The 24,410-nt window shown below is 35.8% G+C and overlaps 1 protein-coding gene across 2 annotated transcripts in view; it reads left to right on the forward strand.

Annotated features, from left to right (window-relative positions):
• The first annotated feature begins 5,220 nt into the window (after window positions 1-5,220).
• LOC140137851 (probable flavin-containing monoamine oxidase A) overlaps window positions 5,221-24,410 on the forward strand; it is a 47,465-nt gene continuing 28,275 nt past the window's right edge. For both annotated transcript variants that reach the window (XM_072159648.1, XM_072159649.1), the window contains exon 1: window positions 5,221-5,353. In XM_072159648.1, coding sequence (XP_072015749.1) covers window positions 5,231-5,353 — 123 coding nt within the window. In that variant the 5' untranslated portion in view covers window positions 5,221-5,230. The remainder of the gene's footprint in view (window positions 5,354-24,410) is intronic.

Raw genomic sequence — 24,410 nt, forward strand, 5'->3', positions numbered from 1 at the left:
ACACATATGCATTGACATTAGTTGGTGTCTATGGGGTCCTCACAGATTTTGAGTTCAAGGTCATACAGGGGACAAAAATGGTTGATTACTGAAAATCACTTTAAAATTCAATATTTTCTGCATATTACGTGCTGTGATCATCCGAATAATGCCAAAAGGGCTCTAGCATTATGTTCATATACGATTGTAATCAGATTTGGCTTAAACATGGAGGAGGGGTCTGTTTTGGGGTCAAAAGGAGTAAGATTCTAAAGTTTGTCCGATTGAAATGAAAATTAGTATATGTGATCTTGATATGATTCAAAATATAATGGATGTCATTTCAAGGTCACCAGAGGTCAACAAAAGGTCAAAAGGGGTCAAATTCTAATATTTGTCCAATTTAGATGAAAATTAGTATATGTGATCTTGATATGATTCAAAATATATTGGAGGTCATTTGAAGGTCACCAGAGGTCAACTAAAGGTCAAAAGGGGTCAAATTACAAAGTTTATTCAATTTGAATGAAAAATTAGTATATGTTATGTGGATATGATGCAAAATGTGGTGAAGGTCATTTCAAGGTCATCAGATGTCATTTCAAGGTCACGGCTAGACTTCGCAGCCTTACTAAGGATGCAATATATCTAGTTCTTCTTCTTCTTCTTCTTCTTCTTTCTGTCAACATTTAACATAATTTGCTCTAGCTCCTTTATTATTTGACCGATTATGACCAAACTTGGGCACAAGCTCCACTACCCCAGCCTTTACATTTGACATGACCCATTTGGGGTCAAACGTCATGCATGAGTAATTTTGGCTAAAAATGTGATTTTTACCAAAAATGCTTCTTCTCCTACAGATTACATGGTACAGTAATGAGATTTATACATTGACATTGGCTATAGCCGGGGCCTATGGGGTCCTCACAGATTTGGGGTCAAAGGTCATTAAGGTGGTATTTCCGGCACATAACCAAATACCTTCAAAATGCTTCTTTTCCTACAGATTCTATGGTACAGAGATGCGACTGACACATATGCATTGACATTAGTTGGTGTCTATGGGGTCCTCACAGATTTTGAGTTCAAGGTCATACAGGGGACAAAAATGGTTGATTACTGAAAATCACTTTAAAATTCAATATTTTCTGCATATTACGTGCTGTGATCATCCGAATAATGCCAAAAGGGCTCTAGCATTATGTTCATATACGATTGTAATCAGATTTGGCTTAAACATGGAGGAGGGTCTGTTTTGGGGTCAAAAGGGTAAAATTTTAAAGTTTGTCCGATTGAAATGAAAATTAGTATATGTGATCTTGATATGATTCAAAATATAATGGATGTCATTTCAAGGTCACCAGAGGTCAACAAAAGGTCAAAAGGGGTCAAATTCTAATATTTGTCCAATTTAGATGAAAATTAGTATATGTGATCTTGATATGATTCAAAATATATTGGAGGTCATTTCAAGGTCACCAGAGAGTCAACTAAAGGTTAATAGGGTTCAAATTACAAAGTTTATTCAATTTGAATGAAAATTAGTATATGTTATGTGGATATGATGCAAAATGTGGTGAAGGTCATTTCAAGGTCATCAGATGTCATTTCAAGGTCACGGCTAGACTTCGCAGCCTTACTAAGGATGCAATATATCTAGTTTTAAATTGTGTTTATTTGATATTTTGCTTTTGCAGGCTTACTGTATACATATATATGGTTTCTAATGTATGAATTTTGCTTTTGTAATTTGTATTTTAAGATGTTTTTAATGCAAAGCGCATTGATGCCATGCTTTATGCGCTATATTCTTGGTTATTATATATTAACCTCTGTTTTGTGTTCTGTATGATGTAAATAATAAACAAATGAATAAGGAACAAGGGAAAGTCCCAAAACTGAACCTAAATCTCTTACCTCAGAACTATTCATAAAGGTGGCAAATATCAGTCAATATTGTTTATAACCTTCATTTTGGACAACATAATGCAAATCAATTCACTTGAGATGGACTGAGAATTACTGGAGTGTTCTTGACAGTATCCAGTTTGGTTTAATTAACTATAAGCCTTCTGGATATGGGTCATGTATTAGGTCACTCAAAATGAATATATGCAGGTGTGAAAGATACTTCATTGCACATACGATTCTAAAGAATACTATACAAATTCGAAGCACAAAATTAAAGTCACATATTTCTTGTATAATAGTCTACATAATTATACCCGCTATTATAGGCTATAGTCATAAGGGTTGTTCGTTCGCAAAGTTTGCTAGTACCCTAACCATATATACTTGACCCTAATCATCGTCATAACCACCACCCTAAAATCTACCCTAACCCTTACCCTTACCCTAACCCCTTACCCTATAATCATAACTCTGACCCCTACCCTGTAGCGAACCTTATTTTTGGATTAGCAAACCTTATAGCACTCAACGCCTGCACACCGATGTAATACATCATGTTATATGCTATCTTCAATATAGACAGCAATATCAATCATGCAAAGACGCCCGGTTATATATATATCTACAGAGCATAAATGAAACTTGAAAGAAGTACAGTTCTGTACACCTTGGTATGTATTATGTATAGCCTAGGGGAAAGTGGGGTAATACCGGACTGTGGGGAATCCCGGACACACCGATTGCAACTAAACGGAGAAGGGTGGCACTATTATACTACCTTAGGGTATTAGCTACCTCAAGGTGTACCTCACGTGTACTACTACCAGCGCTTTGGGTCTCGTCTTTCTTTGTGAAAATTACGAAAAAACAGAAATTGTCATTTTTGACTTTTTATCTGAAAAGTGATTTATTAGCTGAGTGACAGTTAATGCGACAAGGGACACAGATGAAGTATGGATGAGAATTATGTTTGATACTTGATTGTTAGCTGGATGTATGAATTTTGGTATCTTAAAAATGGATTAGTAGAACAAGCACTGAAAAATTAAGTCGGGACCGTGAGGGGTAATCCCGGACACACATGCGTCTCTATACAGATGGGGTAATGCCGGACACTTGCTATTTCGAAAATATAGACAACAACGACAGCCCCCATAGTTGTATGCTTGAGGTAACAGAAGTACCTAATACATTCTAGGGGATTATCATCCTACTCCACTTTCCCTCTTAGCAGCAATCATTAGTCCGGGATTACCCCGTGTCCGGCATTACCCCATCATTTTTTACCATTTTGTTTTTTTTAATTATAACTTATGAACTATAGATGTTGAGTTATTAAAAACTCGTTACTAGTTAGAGCATTACTCCTACTTTGCATTGATATGATTTTCACTGATGAACTTTATTTAATCTTGTACCTGTGTAGCCTTAACGAAAGGTGCCCGGGATTACCCCACTTTCCCCTATTCTTGTTTACTGACATGTGTGATTTTATCTAGAAATTACACATTTCATTACATTGCATTTTAACACATCAAAATACAAAAAATGTATAATTTCTATCAAATTTGGCCGTGTAACATGGTATATGGGGTTCTGTGGGGTACTTAAATACGTGAATTATGACATCATGTGAAAATTGCCCTGTTGACCTGACAAATATAACGAATTTTGGTTGATTCCATTTAGGTGTAAGTTGGGACATGAAAAACATAACTATGATGTGAAAGCTAAATGAGCCTGATGTCGATCAAAATCAAAATTCAGTTTTCAATTTCATTACATGAGCCATTTTCAGAGCTTTATTTTGCTGAAAACCACATCATAATTAGACTTACAGGTCCAGAGATGTTGCAGGACAATAGTATACAAAAGAAGTTGAACATACGTATTATTGGCAATATCTCAAAATAAACATTCCCGACATCCAAATCATTTTGTGGGATCACATCACAATAGCAAAAAATCAGGTTTTGAAAAATTAACAATTTTATATTATAAGATCGTACATTATGGCTTAAAAGTCCCAATCATTATCTGTTATCTTCAGAAGATAGCAATATTCTTTATTAGATCATCTTGTTGGGCGCAGGGGTGTCTATGAGGTATCGTACATTATGGCTTTAAGTCCCAATCATTATCTGCTATCTTCAGAAGATAGCAATATTCTTTATTAGATATGTTCTTGTTGGGGCGTAGGGGTGTCTGTGAGGTATCGTACATTATGATTTAAGTCCCAATCATTATCTGCTATCTTCAGAAGATAGCAATATTCTTTATTAGATCATCTTGTTGGGCGCAGGGGTGTCTGTGAGGTATCGTACATTATGGCTTTAAGTCCCAACTATTATCTGCTATCTTCAGAAGATAGCAATATTCTTTTAGATATGTTCTTGTTGGGGCAGGGGTGTCTCTGAGGTATCGTACATTATGACTTTAAGTCCCAATCATTATCTGCTATCTTCAGAAGATAGCAATCATCTTGTTGGGCGTAGGGGTGTCTGTGAGGTGTATAACGTGTATGTGGTGGGTGTTGTGTGGGGTTGTAAGGGGTGGGTAGTACGTGTGTGGAAAGGTGTGACTGGTTGTTTTGTATAATTTTATTTTTATTATATCCTCGGTTGCTATTTGTACAGGGTGTATCAAAAATATTGGTAACCATCAGTTTTCAGTGATTATGGACAAGACTGCCACCTCAACATGCAGCATAAAATCTACAAATTTTTGTTAGATTTAATATATCTATTTTGGCCATTCAAAGAGGATCCTAAGAAGCGGCCCTTTCAATAAACGCCAACACCAATGACTACCAATCATTTTGATACAGCCTGTAGTTGCCTTTTACCAACAAATCGGGTTTTTTTCTTCAAATAGTATTATGTTCAGCTGTTAGAAGTTTCTCCTAGTTTTCAACCGAAGTGTTTAACACGTGGGAGCGATTATAAATTATCAATGCATTAGGTATCAGAAATTTACATCAAATTGTAATAACATTTTTATTTATGATTTTATAAAAGTACAATGAATTTATCTGTTATAACAGGAGTAAAATTGCTTCTGTTAGTTCTGACCGCTGATGCTACTGGGCTACAATACTTGCTTGACGATAAAACTGAATGCAAATTCAGAAACCCGTTTAGCTTGTTTTGTATTATTGAAATTGCAGGAATAGCATTATGAATGTTTAAATATAGACATCCCTAGCCCTGCGAATAGATATAAAAAGTACTAAACCGTGCAAAATATTTAAAAAGGTATAAGCGCGCGTCAGTCGGAATGTAAAATGTCGGTACAAATCACAGAGGATGATATGGAATCGGACACGAACCAGAGCAATATGAGTGAAATGGAATCTTTGTTAGAGATAAAGGAAGAAAATAAAGAGAGAGAAGACCAAAAGACAGGATTTAATTTTTTGGATGCGATAAGTGGACTTATGGATCGTGCAGTTGGTAAAAAGGTAAGAGGACCAAAATTGAAATCATGCAAGCATGAAGTCATTGTGCAATCTATTGTGCAATAGATGTTAATTCATCATGGAACTTATTTTCTGAAATATTCACCAAGGTTTTAGACGATTACATACCAAAAATTAAGATCAAAGACTCTTCGGCCCCAGCGTGGATTGACGCAGAAGTTAGGCATCTCCAAAACAAAAAGGAAACTGCGTGGAGGCGTCCTAAAAAATCAAATCTCTCTAGCCACTGGGCCAATTTTCGGAAGTTACGCAATCGTTTGAAAAATTTGCTCTCTATCAAGTTTAATGAGTATATTGATATAGTCTTGGTGAAAGTGTTGTTGATAACACCAAGAGATTCTGGTCATTTCTTAGATCAAAAACAAAATCCAAATCTCTCCCAAAAGTTATCAGCTGGGATAACATCACAGCTACAACAGCTAGAGAAAAAGCTTCTCTTTTTAACAACTACTATTTTTATTCTGTTTTTACTCAACCAACTTCCAACACACAGTTGCCAAAGATACATGGGTTTCAACATCCTTCACTAGGTAATATTCAGATCAACGAATGTGATGTCCTCAAGATCTTGTGCAATTTAAATGTATCCAAAAACCCAGGGTCTTGAAAGAATGCGCTCATGAAATTGTTTTTCCTTTGTGCCACATTTTTAACTTATCTTTGAGTTCAGGTGTTATATGCCTGAGGCCTGGTTAAAAGCCAATGTTGTTCCTGTTTTTAAAAAATCTGACAGGCAACGGGCTGAAAATTATAGACCTGTGTCATTATTGTGTATATGTGGTAAAGTGATGGAGAGAGCTATTTTTGATCAAGTGTTCCCCGCAATTAAAGACCAATTATATCATCTGCAACACAGTTTTATCAAGGGTCGCTCCACTGTGACACAGCTTTTATCCGTTTTTCATGAAGTCAGTTCTACTCTGGACAACGCTGGGCAAGTTGATATGATCTATCTTGATTTCTCGAAAGCTTTTGACAGTGTTTGTCATAGCTTGTTGCTTCACAAATTGCAATCTTTTGGCTTTCATTCTGACCTCCTCAGTTGGTTTCGCGCTTATTGAACAGGGAGGAGGCAGAGGGTTGTTATTGATGGGGTTAATTCCGACTGGCTTCCTGTTGTTTCAGGGGTACCCCAAGGATCAATATTGGGGCCTATGGTTTTTCTTTTATACATTAATGACATGCCCAGTGTTGCCCAGAATTCTTCTTTAGCTTTGTTTGCAGATGACTCTAAATGTTATAAAAACATCTCTGATGTCTCTGATTGTCACATGCTCCAAAGTGATATTGATGCATTATTTAATTGGAGCAAAACTTGGGATCTCCATTTTCATCCCTCTAAATGCCAAATCATATCAATCACCAGACGTAGGAATGCAATTCGTCATGATTATAAAATGAATGGTGCCGTACTAGACCGTGTTAATTCCATCAAAGATCTTGGTCTTGATATTTCCTCATCTTTCACTTGGGATGATCACATTAAGGGATCTAGAATGAGCGTTTATTGCGTTTCGACAGTATTTTTGTGGAACATGAGAGCACCTCAGACCTATCGAATTGCATTCTGAATACGAAGCATGTCTTTCTGATATCAAATAATTTTCATTTTTTGAAAATCACAATATAATACAAATTTTAGGACAAATTATAAAAATTTGATATTTTTCAAATTTTGATATATAACAGTCCTCGAAGTAAATTATATAAATCTAATGATATATTCTTAAAGTGTATGTAGCTGGGAGGAAAAGCCGACGGTCAATTGAAAATTTTGACCTTTCATATTGAAGATATGGATTTTTTTCCCAAAAAGACCTTTTTTATGTGTGTGTTTTTGGAAAAACAATCCATATATTCAATACGAAAGGTCAAAATTTTCAATTGATCGTCGGCTTTTCATCCCACCTACATACACTTTAAGTATAAATCATCAGATTTATAAAGTTTACTTCGAGTACTGTTAAATATCAAAAATATCAATTTTAATGATTTGCCATAAAATGTGTATTAAATTGCGAATTTCAAAAATCAAAATTATTTGATATCAGAAGGACATTCTTCGTATTCAGAATGCAATTCGATATGTCTGATGTGCTCTAATGTCCCACAATAAATACTGCCCAAACGTTCATACCCCAGCCCTTAACAGGGTTGTTAAAAAGTGTAACAAAAAACTTGGTATGATTAAACGCACCATTGGCTTCAATGCCCCTCGTAATGTATCCAGGACTTTGTACTCAGCCTTGGTTCGTAGTGACTTGGAGTATTGCAGTCCCCTCTGGAGTGGTACCTCAAAGCGCAACATCCAGAAAGTTGAGGGGGTCCAGAGAAGGGCAACTAAATTCATTTTAGATTACCCCGAGGCTGAGTACAAAGAAAGGTTAACTGAGCTAACTCTTCTTCCATTAAGTTTTAGAAGAGAATATGTTGATCTCAATATATTTTTCAAGTGCAATCTGGGATTATATGACATCAATCAAGATGATTATGTAGTTTTTAATGGTATTAACAAAGACCGTCCCACCACCAGATTTTCCTCTGATCCTTTGTTGCTGGTAAATCAGCTTTCTAAAACTGAGTGCCACAAGATGGGCTTTTTTCAGCGTATGGTGCCCATTTGGAACCAGCTCCCTAGTATTATCAGATGTACAAATTCTGTTGCTTCATTTAAGCAACAAGTTTTGGAGTTTTACCAGTCCAAATTTGCTCGCACCTTTGATGCAACTTCTGTTTGCACTTGGACCTCATTTTGTAATTGTCCAAATTGCAGGCAAATGTAACTTAACCTGCATTTTTCCCCCCCCCCTTAATTTATATTTCCCTTCCCTTCTTTTTTGGATTTGGTGGGGCGGTCTTAGAGGTGCCTGGCACCTGTTCGCTCCAGCCATTCACTGGACTTTTTAAAACAAATATTGTTCCTTTCATAATATTGTGTAATTTTTGATGTAACTTATGTGCAATATTATATATTTTTGTGTAATTCTGTGCCAGTGATAAAGTGTAAAATAATAAAATAAATAAATAAATAAATAAATAAATAAGTAAATGAAGCGTATGGTAATTTTTTTTTTAAACTATCATTATTGCCATAATAATTATAATTGTAGCATAAAATTGTCATTGTTGTATAAATTTGTTACGTATACACGTTAAATGTAAGATTCCATCTATTCGACTTTTCATAATGATGAAGTCATATCTTAATGGTTGTTGATCCCGGCAATGGTAAACGTACATATCGCATACTGAATATTGGCTCTATAACAAAGGTCAGTGCATTTGGGTCGCCGAATTTCCCGGCCAAAGCTGATGAACAAAAAAATGATGTGAAGATGCTACAAAAGTTTCTCATCAATCTCACTCACATCGGCTCCATGCACGAGCAAAACTTTCATTGATTTATATTTTATACTCGTAAAATGATTTTATCAAAATGAGAGATTGAGATTTTCAAGTGATTTATTTTTCAAATAAGTGATGCGAAACCTCAAAAAAAAATGCGAATTGAAATCGCTTGAAATCAGCCAAAAGAAGTGTGATTTTGTGAATAAAGATTTCAATTAGTCAGTAATGTTCGCGATGAAATCGTAATCTCTACAATTATATTACCAGCGCATGTTACAAAATGTTTGTTTGGGCATTTCTGTACGTTCCAACAAACCAGTATCATGTCGAACGTTGGCACATGCACCTAATCTTAAAAGAACCTAACATTTTTTTGGGAAACATGTATATCTTCAATACGAAAGGTCAACATTTTCAAATGATGAACGTCTTTTCCTCACAGCTCCACACACTTTGAGGTTACCAACTTTTTAAACTGTTGCGATGCGGTAGTTCACATCATCTTGCGAATGTATATAGTGAGCTTTGGCAAAAAATGCATTGATCATTTCATAGTGAGTGTGTAGAAGAATTAAAGTATCGCAAAGTATACTTGTGTAGGTCTTGCGGTTCTTGATTTATGTTGTAAAGAGGACTGGACAGCAACACTTTTGTAAAACGTACATAACTCATTAAAAATTAACAATAAATCAAGCAAGTTTTCAAAGTGCATGATTTGTAGAATGAACTTTTGCACAAAATCAAAGTATTATTTTTCAATAATTTATTGATTTAGATATTAAAAATTTATATTTTGGCTGCTTCGACCAACAATACCGCGTTTACCCTAAAATATAGATTTTTAATAATTTGCCATAAAATGTGTATCTTTTAAGATACACATTACTCCTCTCGGCAAACCAAATAGGTAAATAACCTCAGAATCGGATGAAAGTATGGATCAAATGTTATGCTTGTACAAAATGTACATATTTCTATTGCTGTATGAACTCTGTCGTGGGACATGACAATACAAAAATGCACTTACATTGTGAATTATAAGTATCTGTTTCCCGATCTGTTTGCGATTTCTTATGTTAAGGGGAGTAATTTGAGACCAGTTTCGATGAAATCGGACCATTATTTAATTTTGACCTCTGTGTGTGAAATTTTTGACATTTGACCTATTCGACCTTATAACTCCTGAACTAAAGCACCATAGAAAAATATGACAATTGTGTTTTTTTTATTCTGTGTGATAAGAGGAACAATTTGAGAAACATTACAACATGATGGTTCTATTTTTAAGTTTTTCCCCCTCGTGGGAACCACAGGGGGCATAGAAAAATGGAATCAATCAAATTATTATCATTTCTGGATGCAAAAGAAACGTTGGCTTTACTAATGTAGGAATATAAAATCCCAAACCCATAGCGCCCTGTACTATAAAAGCGAGTGAGTGTTTTTAAAGTAATTAGCGTAATGAAATGTTTTATCGTATGTAGGCCAGCATTATATATATGCTGGCATATATACATCAATGGATTTATCGCAAATAATGAACGCGTGACATACATTTAACCCGAGGTCAATATATAAAAAAATAAATAAATATATAAAAATTGCAGCAAAGTATTAAGATCACCGTGTCGGTCGCTCCTCCAGGAAACATGACCTCGATACCAACTGTTCATTGAAGAAATATTTCCAAATTTGCCGAATTTTGGGGCTACTTTATATAGCAATATAATTAGCAAATTATAGATTGTGTTTTTAACTTTAACATGTGAATCATCATCATGAAGGGACGGAGCAGAAAGAAAATATTATGCACAGTTCAAGAAATCACAATTGATTATATTGATGAGGTGGTGGTTCATCAGGTGAGTTGGAATTATGAAAACTTTTGGGTCTCATAACTGCTAAATTGTTGGTATAACCAGTCTGGTATAACGTAGACCTATATAAAAGTAGGCCTATAGAAATTTATATAGAATGGCAAAATGACGACTCTATAACTGTGACGTCAAATTTTGGTATACAAATGTTGATTGCGTTGGCGAGAAATTGTTAGGCCCTAAACTTCATTTTCATTATATCTTTTAAGTAACCAAGTTACACACTATTGATCTATAGCCAAAAAATTCAGTTACTACTTCCTAAAATTTTATAATGTATATACTTATTTTGTCAACATATGGACTTTAATTTGTGCAAATTTGCATGTACTTTTCATTTTTATTTTGAAGTGTAAGCCGTGAGCGTAGCTATGGTGTTTTAACAATTTGGGTGGAGAAATCCATTTTTTACATTTGTCAAAAAAGAATCATTGTTTACAGATTCCAAAGATTCTGTTAAATTTCTTTTAAACACTGTAATTTTTTGTTTCGATGTTTTGAGTGTTGAGGGAGAAAAATGTAATGTTTGTGCGTATATAGGACCTATCGTTTAGAAGTTATGGGGCACAAAAGGTCACAGGTCGATTTGCTTGTTGTGTGTGGGTCAAAAGTCAAAGTTGCTCCAAATTTTCGTAGAAATTGAAGCATATTGTTCGCCTAGTTTCAGTTTGCACTATCTGTTTAATTAGCATGTTACACAACAAAGAGTCAAAAGATATGTAGGATTTCAAGGCATTCAGTGGAATTTATTTATTTATTTAATTTTATTCATTTGGCAACAAACATCAAAAGCAGAAAATAACATAAAGGAGGCCTCCTAAGCTGCCAGGGAGCACTGAAAAGCACAGGAAAGCACTGTCGCCAAATGGCGCCGCAGTGCCCCCTACTCAGCAAACCTCAAAATAAGTTTATACATAAGTTATATACAATTTAACACAATAGACACTTTTACGCGAGCTTGCCGCTTGATGCTTTTAAGCACATAGTATTTCCAAATAGAACCAGTCTTAAGGGGGTACTACACCCCTGTGGTAAATTTGTGACTATTTTTGCAGTTTTCTCAAAAAATAATAACACACTGGTAACAAAAGTTATGTATATTATTCGGGCAAGGAATCCAATTACTACACTGAAATTTCAGTGACTCAAGACAAGCGGTTCAGTATAAATTATATGATACGAAATGAGGTACATCCTAGCTGTACCTTATTTCTTATCATAAATAACGAACCGCTTGTTTTAGGTCACTGAAATTCCAGTAGTAATTGGATTCCTTGCCCCTAAAATATACATAACTTTTGGTACCAGTGTGTTATTAGTTTTTGAGAAAAATGCAAAAAATAGTCACAAAAGTGTATGGACGTGCTTTCAAAAATTCTTCTTGAAATATATTTTTGCAAGGAAGCCCGGTGAAAGGAAAGCATAGGCCTACATTGCTATCACACTTTTGCTTTACACTCACACCCATCATGACGTATGCGCACCATTATGTGAAAAATGATTGTAATTGTGCTTGTGTGTGACTGTGAGGGCCGGGGGGGGTTGTGTGTGAGGTCGATGTGTGGGATGTGGTGGTGGGATTCAATGGCGTACCGCCCGTCCCGGGAATGTAGGTCTGAATGTAGGGGTGTTGTATGTTTGTTGTGTGTTTGGGTGAATTATTTTGTGAGGAAATCCGGAGAAAGGAAAGACTACATTGCTATCACATTTGCTATACGCTCATCAGTATGATGTAGTAGAAAGTGAATGATGATTAATGCAGGGGGCGTGTGTGTGAAGGAGTGAGTGTGAGTGTTTTGGGTCATGTGTTTCTTATCATAAGACCTATTTTCTGATAAAAATCCCAAAGAAGGAAAGACTACATTAATATCACATTTGCTTTATTCGACTGCTTGGAGCACAAACATGTCAAGTACTTTTACAAATCAGTCACTTGTACACTCTGGACTGTGAACATTAGGAACATGTGCAAATCCAAGGACATTTCTGAAATGTTCCTTCACATCAGACTTTATGTGTACTATATACACAGATGCTTATATAGTGCCAGTATACTACATTTCTGAAATTGGCTTTATATCATGAACATTACAATGCTCACAATGGTTTATGAACATTGTAATGTACAAGTAACTAATTTGAAAAAGCACTTACCCGGTTTGTGCTCCAAGTTGTCGATATATAATTATACAGACATCAGCTAAGGGGTAAGGTGTATTGGTGGTGGTGGTGGTGGGGGGGGCAGGGGCTATTTTAACGTGCCTCACGGTCACGTACGTGACGAGATAAAATATTTGTGCAGTGACAATTAACCATCCGTGTAGATATGCTTTAATAGTAGACAATGGTAGAGCCTTTCTTACGGTCACATTCAGGTAAAAATGTCAATTTTTTATTTTTGAAACGCACTCTACTTCATCAACACTTTTATCTCATTGCACGAACGTGACAGTGAGACACGTTAAATAGCCCTGGGGGGGGCTTTTGTAAATTTGGGACCCCTCTTCCGAAGAAAGTGCCAAGCCCCCTTAGTCCAGGTATAGACCATATTTTACCCTTAACTTGAAATGACAAACACATCATGGATCCTTCAAATTACTTGAAATATAACATCTGTGTTGTTTTCTGTGTAATATAAATAATGAATAAATTAATAAGGAACAACGCGCCGGGAATGCTCCACAACGGAACCTATAAAATTTCTTATTTCAGCAATGTTCTCATAAAGGTGTCAAATACTAGTCAATATTGTTTATAACCTTCATTTTGGAAAACAAAATGCAAATCAATTCAGTTGAGATGGACAGAGAATTACTGTAGTGTACTTGACAGTATCCAGTTTGGTTTAATTAACTATAAGCCTTCTGGATATGGGTCATGTATTAGGTCACTCAATATGAATATATGAGACCGGTCGAGTGCAGATCCGTCGAAACACACTTTTCAATACGGAATAAATGCTAACCTCATCGTGACATCATCCAAGCAGCAAAGTTCATTTCCCATTGAAAAAGCGTTATCAGACGGATCTGCAATCGACTATTCTGATATGCAGGTGGGAAAGATACTTTATTGCACATACGACTCTAAAGAATACTTCAAATCCGAAGCACAAAATTAAAGTCACATATTTCTTACATTTCTTGTATAATAGTCATTTAAGCGCCAATCTGGTTTGAAATGTGTGTGTGTGTGTGGGGTGGGGGTCAAAAGGTGGCTGAAATGAACAAAAAATGGATAATTTTGCCCAAAGGTGGGGGAGACACGTCCCCCTTGCCCCCCTCCCAGAGATTGACGCCCATGATAATAGCCTACATATACCCGCTATTATAGTAATAAGGTTTGCTTGTCAAGTACCCTAACCCTATACTTTACCCTAATCATGGTCATAACCACCACCCTAAAATCTACCTAACCCCTTACCCTAACCATAACTTTGACCCCTACCCTATTGTGAACCTTATTTTTTTCGGATTAGCAAGCCTTAAAGCATTCAGCGCCTGCACACCTATGTATTATTATTATGCTATCTTCAGTAGACAGCAATATAGCGACATGTGGGGTTTTAGCTGTAGTTTAAAGCCATAATGTACCAAATAACAAGGTAACGTGAAAAAAATCACGGGCTCTTTTGGCCGTTTAACATGGGGTTCTACGGGGTACTTAAATAATTATGTAAATTATGACATCGTGTTCAAATTGCCATGTTGACCTGATAAACACAACGTATTTGGCTGGTTCCATTTAGGTGTAAGTTGGTACATGTGTAAACAATGATGTGATAGCTAAATGAGTCTGATGTCGATTAATTTCATTACATGAGCCATTTTCAGAGCTTTATTCTGCTGAAAACCCCATCATAATTAGACGTGCAGATATGCTGAAGGACAATAGTATACAAAAAAGTTGAATATACTATTGTTGGCAATATCTCAAAATAAATATTCCCGACATCCAAATCATTTTGTTTGATCACATCACAATAGCAACAAATCAGGTTTTGAAAAATTAACATATTTAATATAAGATCGTACATTATGGCTTCAAATGAAATCATTATCTGCTATCTTCAGAAGATAGCAATAGTCTTTGGATATGTTCTTGTTGTGGCGTAGGGATGTGTGTGAGGTTATTATGTATGTGGTGGGTGTAGGGATACGTATGTGGAACAGTGGAACTGGTTGTTTTGTATATTACATCTTTGGTTGCTATTTGTACAGGGTGTATCAAATACCCATCAGTTTTCAGTAATTATGGACAAGACTGCCTCATCAACATGAAACATAAGATCAACAATTTTTTGTTAGATTTAAAAATTGATATAAGGTTATAAATCATCAATTTTGGCCATTATAATTTGGAAGAAGCGGGCTTTTCAATAAACACTAAAACCAATAGGTTCCAATCATTTTGATATAGACTGTAGTTGCTTATACCAACAAATCGTTGTTTTTTTTCTTCAAATATTATTATTTTCAGCTGTTAGAAGTTTCTGCTAGTTTTCAACCGGAGTGTTTAACACGTGAGAGCGATTATAAATTATCAATACATTAGGTATCAGAAATTTACATCAAATTGTATTAACGTTTTTGATTTATAATTCTATAATCACAGTGAACTTAAGGTGGTACTACACCTCCTGATAAATTTTGTGACTAATTTTGCATTTTTCTCAAAAATAACTATACACACTGGTAACAAAAGTTCTGTATATGATAGGGGCAAGGAATCCAATTACTTCACTGAAATTTCAGTGATTCAAAACAAGTGGTTCACAATATATGTTAAGAAATGAGGTACATTCTAGCAGTACCTCGTTTCTTATCATAAATAAGGTACCGCATGTCTTGAGTCACTGAAATTCCAGTGTAGTTACTGGGTTCCTTGCCCCTATAATATACATAACCTTTGTTACCAGTGTGGTATTATTTTTTTGAGAAAATGCAAAAAATAGTCACAAATTTATCAAGGGGTGTGGTACCCCCTTAACTATCATTACAGGAGCAAAATTGCTTCTGTTAGTTTTGATCGCTGTAGCCCCGCTGTAGGCTACTGGGCTATAGGATATTTGCTTGACAATAAACTTAATGCAAATGTAAATTACAGAAACCCGCTTAGTTTGTTTTGTATAATTGCAGGTACATCATTATGAATGTTTAATATAGGCATAATACAACCCTAGCCTTGTGAATAGACATAAAAAGTATTATGCATCTTTCAGAATTTTATCACAAGCTAAACCATGCAAAATATTTAAAAGGGTAGTAAAATTTATTATTCAAGCGCGCATCAGTCGGAATGCAAAATGTCGGTACAAAACACAAAGGATGATATGGAATCGGAAACGAACCAGAGCAATATGAATGGAATGGAATCTTTGTTAGAGATAAAGGAAGAAAACAAAGAGAACGAAGACAAAAAGACAGAATTTAATTTTTTGGATGCGATAAGTACTCTTATGGAACGTGCAGTCGGTAAAAAGGTAAGAGGACCAAAAACAAAATCATGCAAGCGTGAAGTAAATGAAGTGTATATGGTAATTATTGTTCTATCATTGCCATAATAATTATAATTGTAGCATAAAATAATAATTTCATATCGTATAATTTTTACGTTGTATTAAGTGTAAGATTCCACCCAAGGATTTCCATTCGTTGTGGCTTTACATAATGATCAAGTCATATCTTATTCGTGGATCCCGGCAATAGTATAAAGTATACACATATCGTAACTTCAGTACTGGATATTGGCTCTAACAAAGGCTATAGTTTGGGTCGCCAAAGTTGATGAAAAATGATTTGAAGATGCTGCAAAGTAAGGTTTCTCGGGAATCTCACTCACATCGGCTCCATACACCGGTAAAACTGTCATTTCACTTTATAAGATAATACCATTTAAGGTTGGATTTTGAAAGATCGGAGATTTTCAAGTGATGCGAAACCTCAACAAAAATGCGAATTGAAATCGTTTGAAATCAGCCAAAAGTAGAGTAATTTTGAATAATGATTTCAATCATTATAATATAATTATATTACTGGTTTTAACACGAATGCTATATTATAGCATTCGTGTTAAAACCAGTAATGTTCGCGATGAAATCGCAAGTATATCTCTACAATTATGTTACAAGCGCGTAGATACGAAAATGTTTGTCTAGGTACGTATGCATGGGCGTATTTTTTTTTTTGGGGGGGCTTTGAGGCGCCAGCCCCCCTGGGGTAAAAGCATGGGGCGGCCAAAATGAAGGGGCGGCGGAAGAAGAAGGGGCGGCAAAAACAGGGGCGGCAAAAACTAAGGGGTGGCAGAAAGAATTAGTAATAAAAAAGGGCGGAAAATTTTGATGAAGCATAGAGTAATTTGAAAAAATGGTACTATACATCAAAATGTGCTGCTTTTTTTGCTCTTCACTTCTGCAAACGAACGAGAAAAAAATTGGGTCAACCTTTTCGGGCTGTTGAGGAAGGGGCGGCAAAATTGAATTTTCTTCAGCCCCCGGGGTTGGGGCGGCCACGGTACGCCACTGGTATGTAACACTTTGAAACAAAACCAGTGAGATATTTTTTATGAGTCATTGGTTAGAACTTTCAGTCAAGTGAGCTCAATCGATAAGGCGTTCGACTATGGTGCGAGCCTGGTTGCGGGTTCGAAACCTGGCGGTGGTTTAGTACGAGCTTGTGGAAAAATTGAGTTAGCTTGAAATTCCCATGGACAAGGAACTTACTGCTAATCGTCTCGTTGTAACCCGTACGAAACTCGGGGCTGATCCTGGTTGCGATGGTCATTTGTGGAATGCCTACGGTGTGCGCCATTGAAGCTGCAAAGTCCATGTGTTGTTGTTAAATGGTTTATGGAATGATATGGGGCCGTAGTGGTCAGCGAAAACCTGTAAAGTATGCTGAGGCTTGTGGATCAACGTAATATATATTTACTGATTTTAATATTGTTGCCGTGTAATTTAAGAAAATTTACTATCACCCAAAGAGCTCCTAGCAAATTGGATTATATCTTCAAGTTCAACATGCCTGCGCGCCAAAACAAACGGGGTGTTAGTTTAAAACTAATAATAGCTAGGCCTATATCAAATCAAAATCTCAAAATGTACAATTTTTACATATTCCGGGTTTTATGGACCGTGTCGCATGTATCTCTGCAGTATGAGCTTTACCATGACATGTGTTGTGAATTCATCGTTGTATCAGCGTTGAAACAACATTAAAGTTCAACCCAAGCTGATATCAACATGTAAATTAGTTGAAATAAGAGCTAATAATCTTGGACAAATAAGGTTGAAATTTTGAAGCTGAAACAACATAATATATCTACGTTGATATTTTGCCGATGAAGTTTCAACCTGATTTCAACCAAATCTGAGTGCGTGCTGGCCCAGTCCGGGCCTTCATTACTCGTTGACTGCCGATAAACGTCCCAATAAATCGGACTTAGTCACCGGTCAGTTCTCATGATAGATTTCCATGGCTAACGATGGTTAACTATGAAAACATGTTAAAGGACATCAAGAAAATTTTCTAAGTTATTTATTTTGAGCTCTTTCGAGTATCGACGAGTAATGGATATATTCTGTAGATTTAGGTTTTGTCTGTGACTGCTAATGTGAGGCCGTCGTAGGTCGTACGGGGCTCAAACTCGGTGGGTGGGTGTAGCTCTGTCCTGGCAAGAAGAAGTTTATGTTCGTTAAGTCATCCGACCCCGGGGCCCCCCCTCCAGGGGTCATTTGAGGTCAAATGACTAAAAACTGTCATATGGGCATGAAACTAGGTCGTACGAGGCTCAAACTCGGTGGGTGGGTGTAGTTCTGTCCTGGCAAGAAGAAGTTTATGTTCGTTAAGTCATCCGACCCCGGGGCCCCCCCCCAGGGGTCATTTGAGGTCAAATGACTAAAAACTGTCATATGGGCATGAAACTAGGTCGTACGGGGCTCAAACTCGGTGGGTGGGTGTAGTTCTGTCCTGGCAAGAAGATGTTTATGTTCGTTAAGTCATCCGACCCCGGAGCCCCCTCCCAGGGGTCATTTGAGGTCAAATGACTAAAAACTGTCATATGGGCATGAAACTAGGTCGTACAGGGGCTCAAACTCGGTGGGTGGGTATAGTTCTGTGCTGGCAAGAAGATGTTTATGTTCGTTAAGTCATCTGACCACGGGTCCCCTCCCAGGGGTCATCTAAGGTAAAATTACTAAAAAGTGTCGTATGGGCATGAAACTTGGTAGGTACAGTCAACATTTAAAGCAACATTTTTTGAAGGTCATTTTGGGGTCATCCAAGGTCATCACGGGTCATCTGAGGTCAAATTAGTAAAAACTCATATATGGGCATGAAACTTGGTAGGTACAGTCAACATTTAGAGTTATAAGTTTAGGTCATTTTGGGGTCATCCAATGTCACCCTGGGGTCATCTGAGGTCAAATTACTAAAAACTGTCATATGGGCATGAAACTTGGTGGGTACAGTCAACATTTAGAGACAAATGTTTGGAAGGTCATTTTGGGGTCGCCAGGGGTCATCTGGGGTCAAATTAGTAAAAATTGTCATATGGGCATGTCACCATCAGCCTGGTAATCGCGCCCAGCCGAGAACCGCCAAATATGGGTAACCGCCTAGTCTATTTTAAAACTGATGCATCAATGACTCACATAGATATAGAAATACTAAATTCGTTCACTATCTATATTTTTACTTCTAGTAGAGCTCCAATCTAAGGGTTAAAGTTATGTTTTAGGTTAGGTTAGGATTTTTTAAAAGTACCCAGTACAGTGAACCTTATGGTACAAATGCGCGCGAAAATTTTAGCATAGGCCTATTGAAACTAAACTGGTGAAATATGGGACAAAAGTGGAATAAATTCGCGCAAAGCGCTAAAAATGGCATTTTGTAGCTATATTATAATGGCCAAATATGAGGTTAATTTTGACACAAACCAATACACAGGCGTCAATATTGGGGGGTGATTATATTGACCATCCCCCTGGCAAAATATTGTGGCATTTATCCCCCCCGATCTACGCCTATGTAATTTAGAGCCCTGTGACTCCATCGGTCTCCCTCTCCTCTCTCCCTCTCCCCCCCTTCCTTCCTTTTTTCTTCCTCCCTTGGCGGAAACTCTAATAGGCACAAAGGACCAATATGCGATACGTAATCTATTTCCTCTTCTTTCTATATCTAACCGCCTACATATTAGTACTGATATATATACGCTGGCGAAATTACGTAATTAATCGGATTAATTAACATACTGAGCAATAGGTGAAAACAATTTTGAACAAATCGTGCTGCACTACAAGCAGGTTACACTCATCACCTGTGTATGTCTGCAATCATAAATTGAATACAATCCTTGTCAATTTGTAGACATGTACTTTTGATTATTTACATAGCTTCTTCTCCAATCACTGTGTAAACATCCATCCAAAAATCTGATTGCTATTATTATATGGATGAATGGACATATCACAAAAGGATTGCTTATCTCAATAGGGCATGTACTTAAGCATTTTTTTTTAACTGACCGGCGTTATTGGGCGTTTTATCGGAGGTCACCGAGTAATGCCGAAGATCAAAATCGATTTTATGTATTGTGTATGTATCATAGGACGCTCGTATTAATTGTCTCTATGCGCTTAAGAATTCAACAATATAAGTAATGGTAGCTCTATTATAATACACATTAATGTTTTAAGCAGATAAAATTCCAAAATATAATACGTTTTCTCCCTTTGCTTGTCACGTGGTAGGCCTATGTTGAAGTTGCGATTATATTTTTAAATACGTTTCAGATGAATAACAACAAGACAAGTGGTCGAGTGGTCTAAGGCGCTAGGCTCATAGAGTACTAAGCGTTGCGCCGTGAGTTCGAACCCCGCCTCTGCCAAACTTTAAAAGAACTAAATTAAAATTTGACTTTTTTAAATTTCATATTTGGGAAATGTGACTTGGAGAATTAATTTATGTATGGTGTGGAGTGGTGTGATAGGGCATGTACTTTAACTGGCCGGCGCGGTCCGGTGACTAAGTCTTTATTGGGCGTTTTATCGGCAGTCAACGAGTAATGTTAATAATAAAATGATAATAAATAATTGAGGCTCGAAAAACGAGGCTCGAAAATTAGTAAAACGAGGCTCGAAAACTGAGGCTCGAAAATTTTACTAACACCCGTCTTAATCCCTTAATTTCTCGAGTCTGCATGCGATTACGTCAAAAATACAATGACGTTTTCTTAATATACCGTATTCTATCATTTTGACATGTTAGCATTCCTGTACAGTATCGGAATGACGAAAAGAGAGCAGATATTTTCCAATCGATATTATAACTCTGGGTATACTGGTAACCCCAGCTGTAGCATATATCGACTCCTTACCCCAGGCTCATCTTATTGACATCAAAGAGAGTACATAATGTATAATTCTCCCAATAACGTGGAATGTGACTTGTTTGTTTGATATCAGTTATTACATATCAATGTTTTTTAATTGAAAATATGCCTAATATAATATAATATAATATAATATAATATAATATAATATAATATAATATAATATAATATAATATAATATAATATAATAAAATATAATATACTGTAATGTATTAGGTAATATCATTATCAGCTAACATTATTCCATTTTCACATCAAAACATCGTCTTGATTTGTTTTATGTTTTTGTGTGTCAAAGCATTGTCTTGTATAAACGTTTTCTTTTCTTGTACCAATGCTATATATACAAAAATATTTACCCAAACAGAAATTTAGATTTTACGACTAATATATAACTATGCTCACTGCATGTTATTAATATTATGTACAATTTTATATACAAAAAATAAACATATTGCTAGATTTTAGTACCTTATAATGTTACTAAGCTAACAGATTGAGATACTGTATGCCTTCCCATTAAAAAAATCATGACATGCATACAATATATACTGTCGACTCAAAGATATGGACGTTGATATGTAGGGCATAAATCGGGGGGGCTACTTTATTTATCGAAACTATTATATTTCCGTCAAGTCAGTCAGAAAGAAAAAAAATGATAGCTTAATTGTATTATGTGATTTGAAAATGCTATCTACTGAAGATAGCACGAGCTTTGTGTGATATAAAAAATGCAATATCTACTAAAGACAGCCCGTGTATGCGTGACTGACACGTTAGTGAATTAATGCTATCTACTGAAGATAGCACGGCTATATCATGATATGGAGGTATACATGATCTATGATAAGGCATGCCGTCTAATGATTGAAATTAACAACAATTCTCGGGAAGCACCTGTCGGCTGTCCCTTTTGAAAAAGTCGGCGAAGCAAATAAATGCTGAAGATTAACGGCTATGGATCTCTAGATGCGTAAAATCGAGTGAGTGTTTTTAAAGCAATTAGTGTAATGAAAAACTTTATCATATGTAAATCAGTATGCTTTGCTTATATCAGTGAATTTATTGCAAATAAATGAACGCGTGACATAAACAGTGAAATTAATACATTTAACCTGAGGTCAATATAAGATAAAAAAATTGTAGCAAATGTATTAAGATCGCCGTGTCTGCCAAGTGTTGGTCGCTTCTGCAGGAAACATAACTTCGATTCCAACCATTGGAAAAAAAAACTTGGCCTAGTTTTGGAGCTAGTTTAGATAGCGAAAGTACTAATTAGCAAATTAGATTGTGCTTTTAACTTTAACCTGCGAATCATTATCATGAAGGGACGGAGCAGAAAGAAAATATTATGCGCAGTTCAAGAAATCACCATTGATCGTATTAATGAGGTGGCTCAGGTGAGTTGTTAATACACTAATACCCATTCGTTTCTGAAATTATTTTAACCAATCAATGAACAAAGAATCTATTTAGATGAAAGCAAATAAACAATATATATAAATTATACTGTGAAGTATATAGATATGCTTTCTTATAATTGCTTTCATACATTTATTTGAGTCTTAAGTTTAACTATACTGATTACTGTCCCTCGGAGATCTAGAGGCAAAACATAAAGTCGCTTACTTTCATGGCCACATGACACCCAACCGGCAAAGACCGATATAAGTCGCGACAGGGCCGGATTTAACTTTTTTTGGGCGTCGGGCCAGTCCAAAATTGGAGGCCCCAAATTCGTGGCCAAGGTTTGGTTTACAAATAGGAGGCCTCACTCTAAAGATCGACAGTGGAGGCGGAAGCATTACAATTCATTTAGAGGGAGAGACAAGCATGTTTGGTTCCGATTTAACTGGGACATTTGTGGCGCGGCGCTTCGCCCAGTTCCGGAGCCCCCCCCACAGTTCCGGAGCCACTGAAGAGCTTTTTTTTTTTTAAAGTAGAACGGAAAGCATATTGTTTATTTTACTTTTTTAGAGCATACAAATGTTTAACTTTATTTTCATCATATCTTTTAACTGCAGCATAGCGCCACCTCCAACAAATCCAGATGTCACATTATCTGATTGAATATCAATTACATGCATGTGTAATTATTGTAGACCAGTGTCAATGGTTAACAAATAATAAATGAACAGGTCCACAGCACGGATTTTGTTCATAGAGGTGCATCAATGAAAACTGTTCAATTGAGTTTTCAAGAAAAATGTTAAAAGCTACAAATGTTATAAACGATTATGTTTCCTTTGTCATAGTTATGAGATTCGCCACGTGGTCACAGAACCGCGCGTCACGTCGAAGAAGAAAGTATCAACTGATACCAAACCGAACTATGTTAAAGTTTAGAATCGAAAGACAAAAACATCTTCTTTTATCCTTTATGAACTGCTGAATGCTGTCTTCAGTAGAAAGTAATAACATGATATGCTATCATCAGTAGAAAGTAATTATATAATATGCTATCTTCAGTAGAAAGTAATAATATAATATGCTATCTTCAATAGAAAGTAATGATAATATAATATGCTATCTTCAATAGAAAGTAATAATATAATATGCTATCTTCAGTAGAAAGTAATAATATAATATGCTATCTTCAATAGAAAGTAATAATATAATAGCTATGCTATCTTCAATAGAAAGTAATAATATAATATGCTATCTTCAGTAGAAAGTAATAATATAATATGCTATCTTCAGTAGAAAGTAATAATATAATATGCTATCTTCAGTAGAAAGTAATAATATAATATGCTATCTTCAATAGAAAGTAATAATATAATATGCTATCTTCAATAGAAAGTAATAATATAATATGCTATCTTCAATAGAAAGTAATAATATAATATGATAATAATAATAATAATAAATAAGCATTTATAATGCGCCATTTATCTAGAAAAATTAAATCTAATCCAAGGCGCAGAAAACAAGATACACGTACAAGTAAACATGAAAACAGAGTTTACAAAAAGTATAGCTGATTAAAACAAATCAGCTATCCAAATTGTTAGCTCAATACAATTTCATACAAAATACATGTACAATCAACATGAAACCAAAGAATCCATAAATACATGTAAAACAAAAATACAGAGCAGTATAAAAGCATGATAAATCAAACACTGACATTATACGCAGCATTGAATAAGAAAGTCTTGAGTCCAGATTTGAACTGATCAACAGAAATTGATTGTCTCAGATTATAGAGAAGCGAGTTCAAAAGTTTTGGTGCAACAGTAGAAAAAGCACGGTCTCCCAGAGAATAATTAGATCGTGGAATTTTTAATAGACATTTGTCTGACGATCTGAGAGTGCGTACAGGTGTGTATGGAACAAGAAGGTCCGTGATGTAAGAAGGTGTAATGTTGTTTAATCCTTTCCATGTGAGAAGAAGAGTTTTAAATACAATTCTTTCACGT

The sequence above is a fragment of the Amphiura filiformis genome, chromosome 17 (genome assembly GCF_039555335.1).
Source record: "Amphiura filiformis chromosome 17, Afil_fr2py, whole genome shotgun sequence".
Classification (NCBI taxonomy): domain Eukaryota; kingdom Metazoa; phylum Echinodermata; class Ophiuroidea; order Amphilepidida; family Amphiuridae; genus Amphiura; species Amphiura filiformis.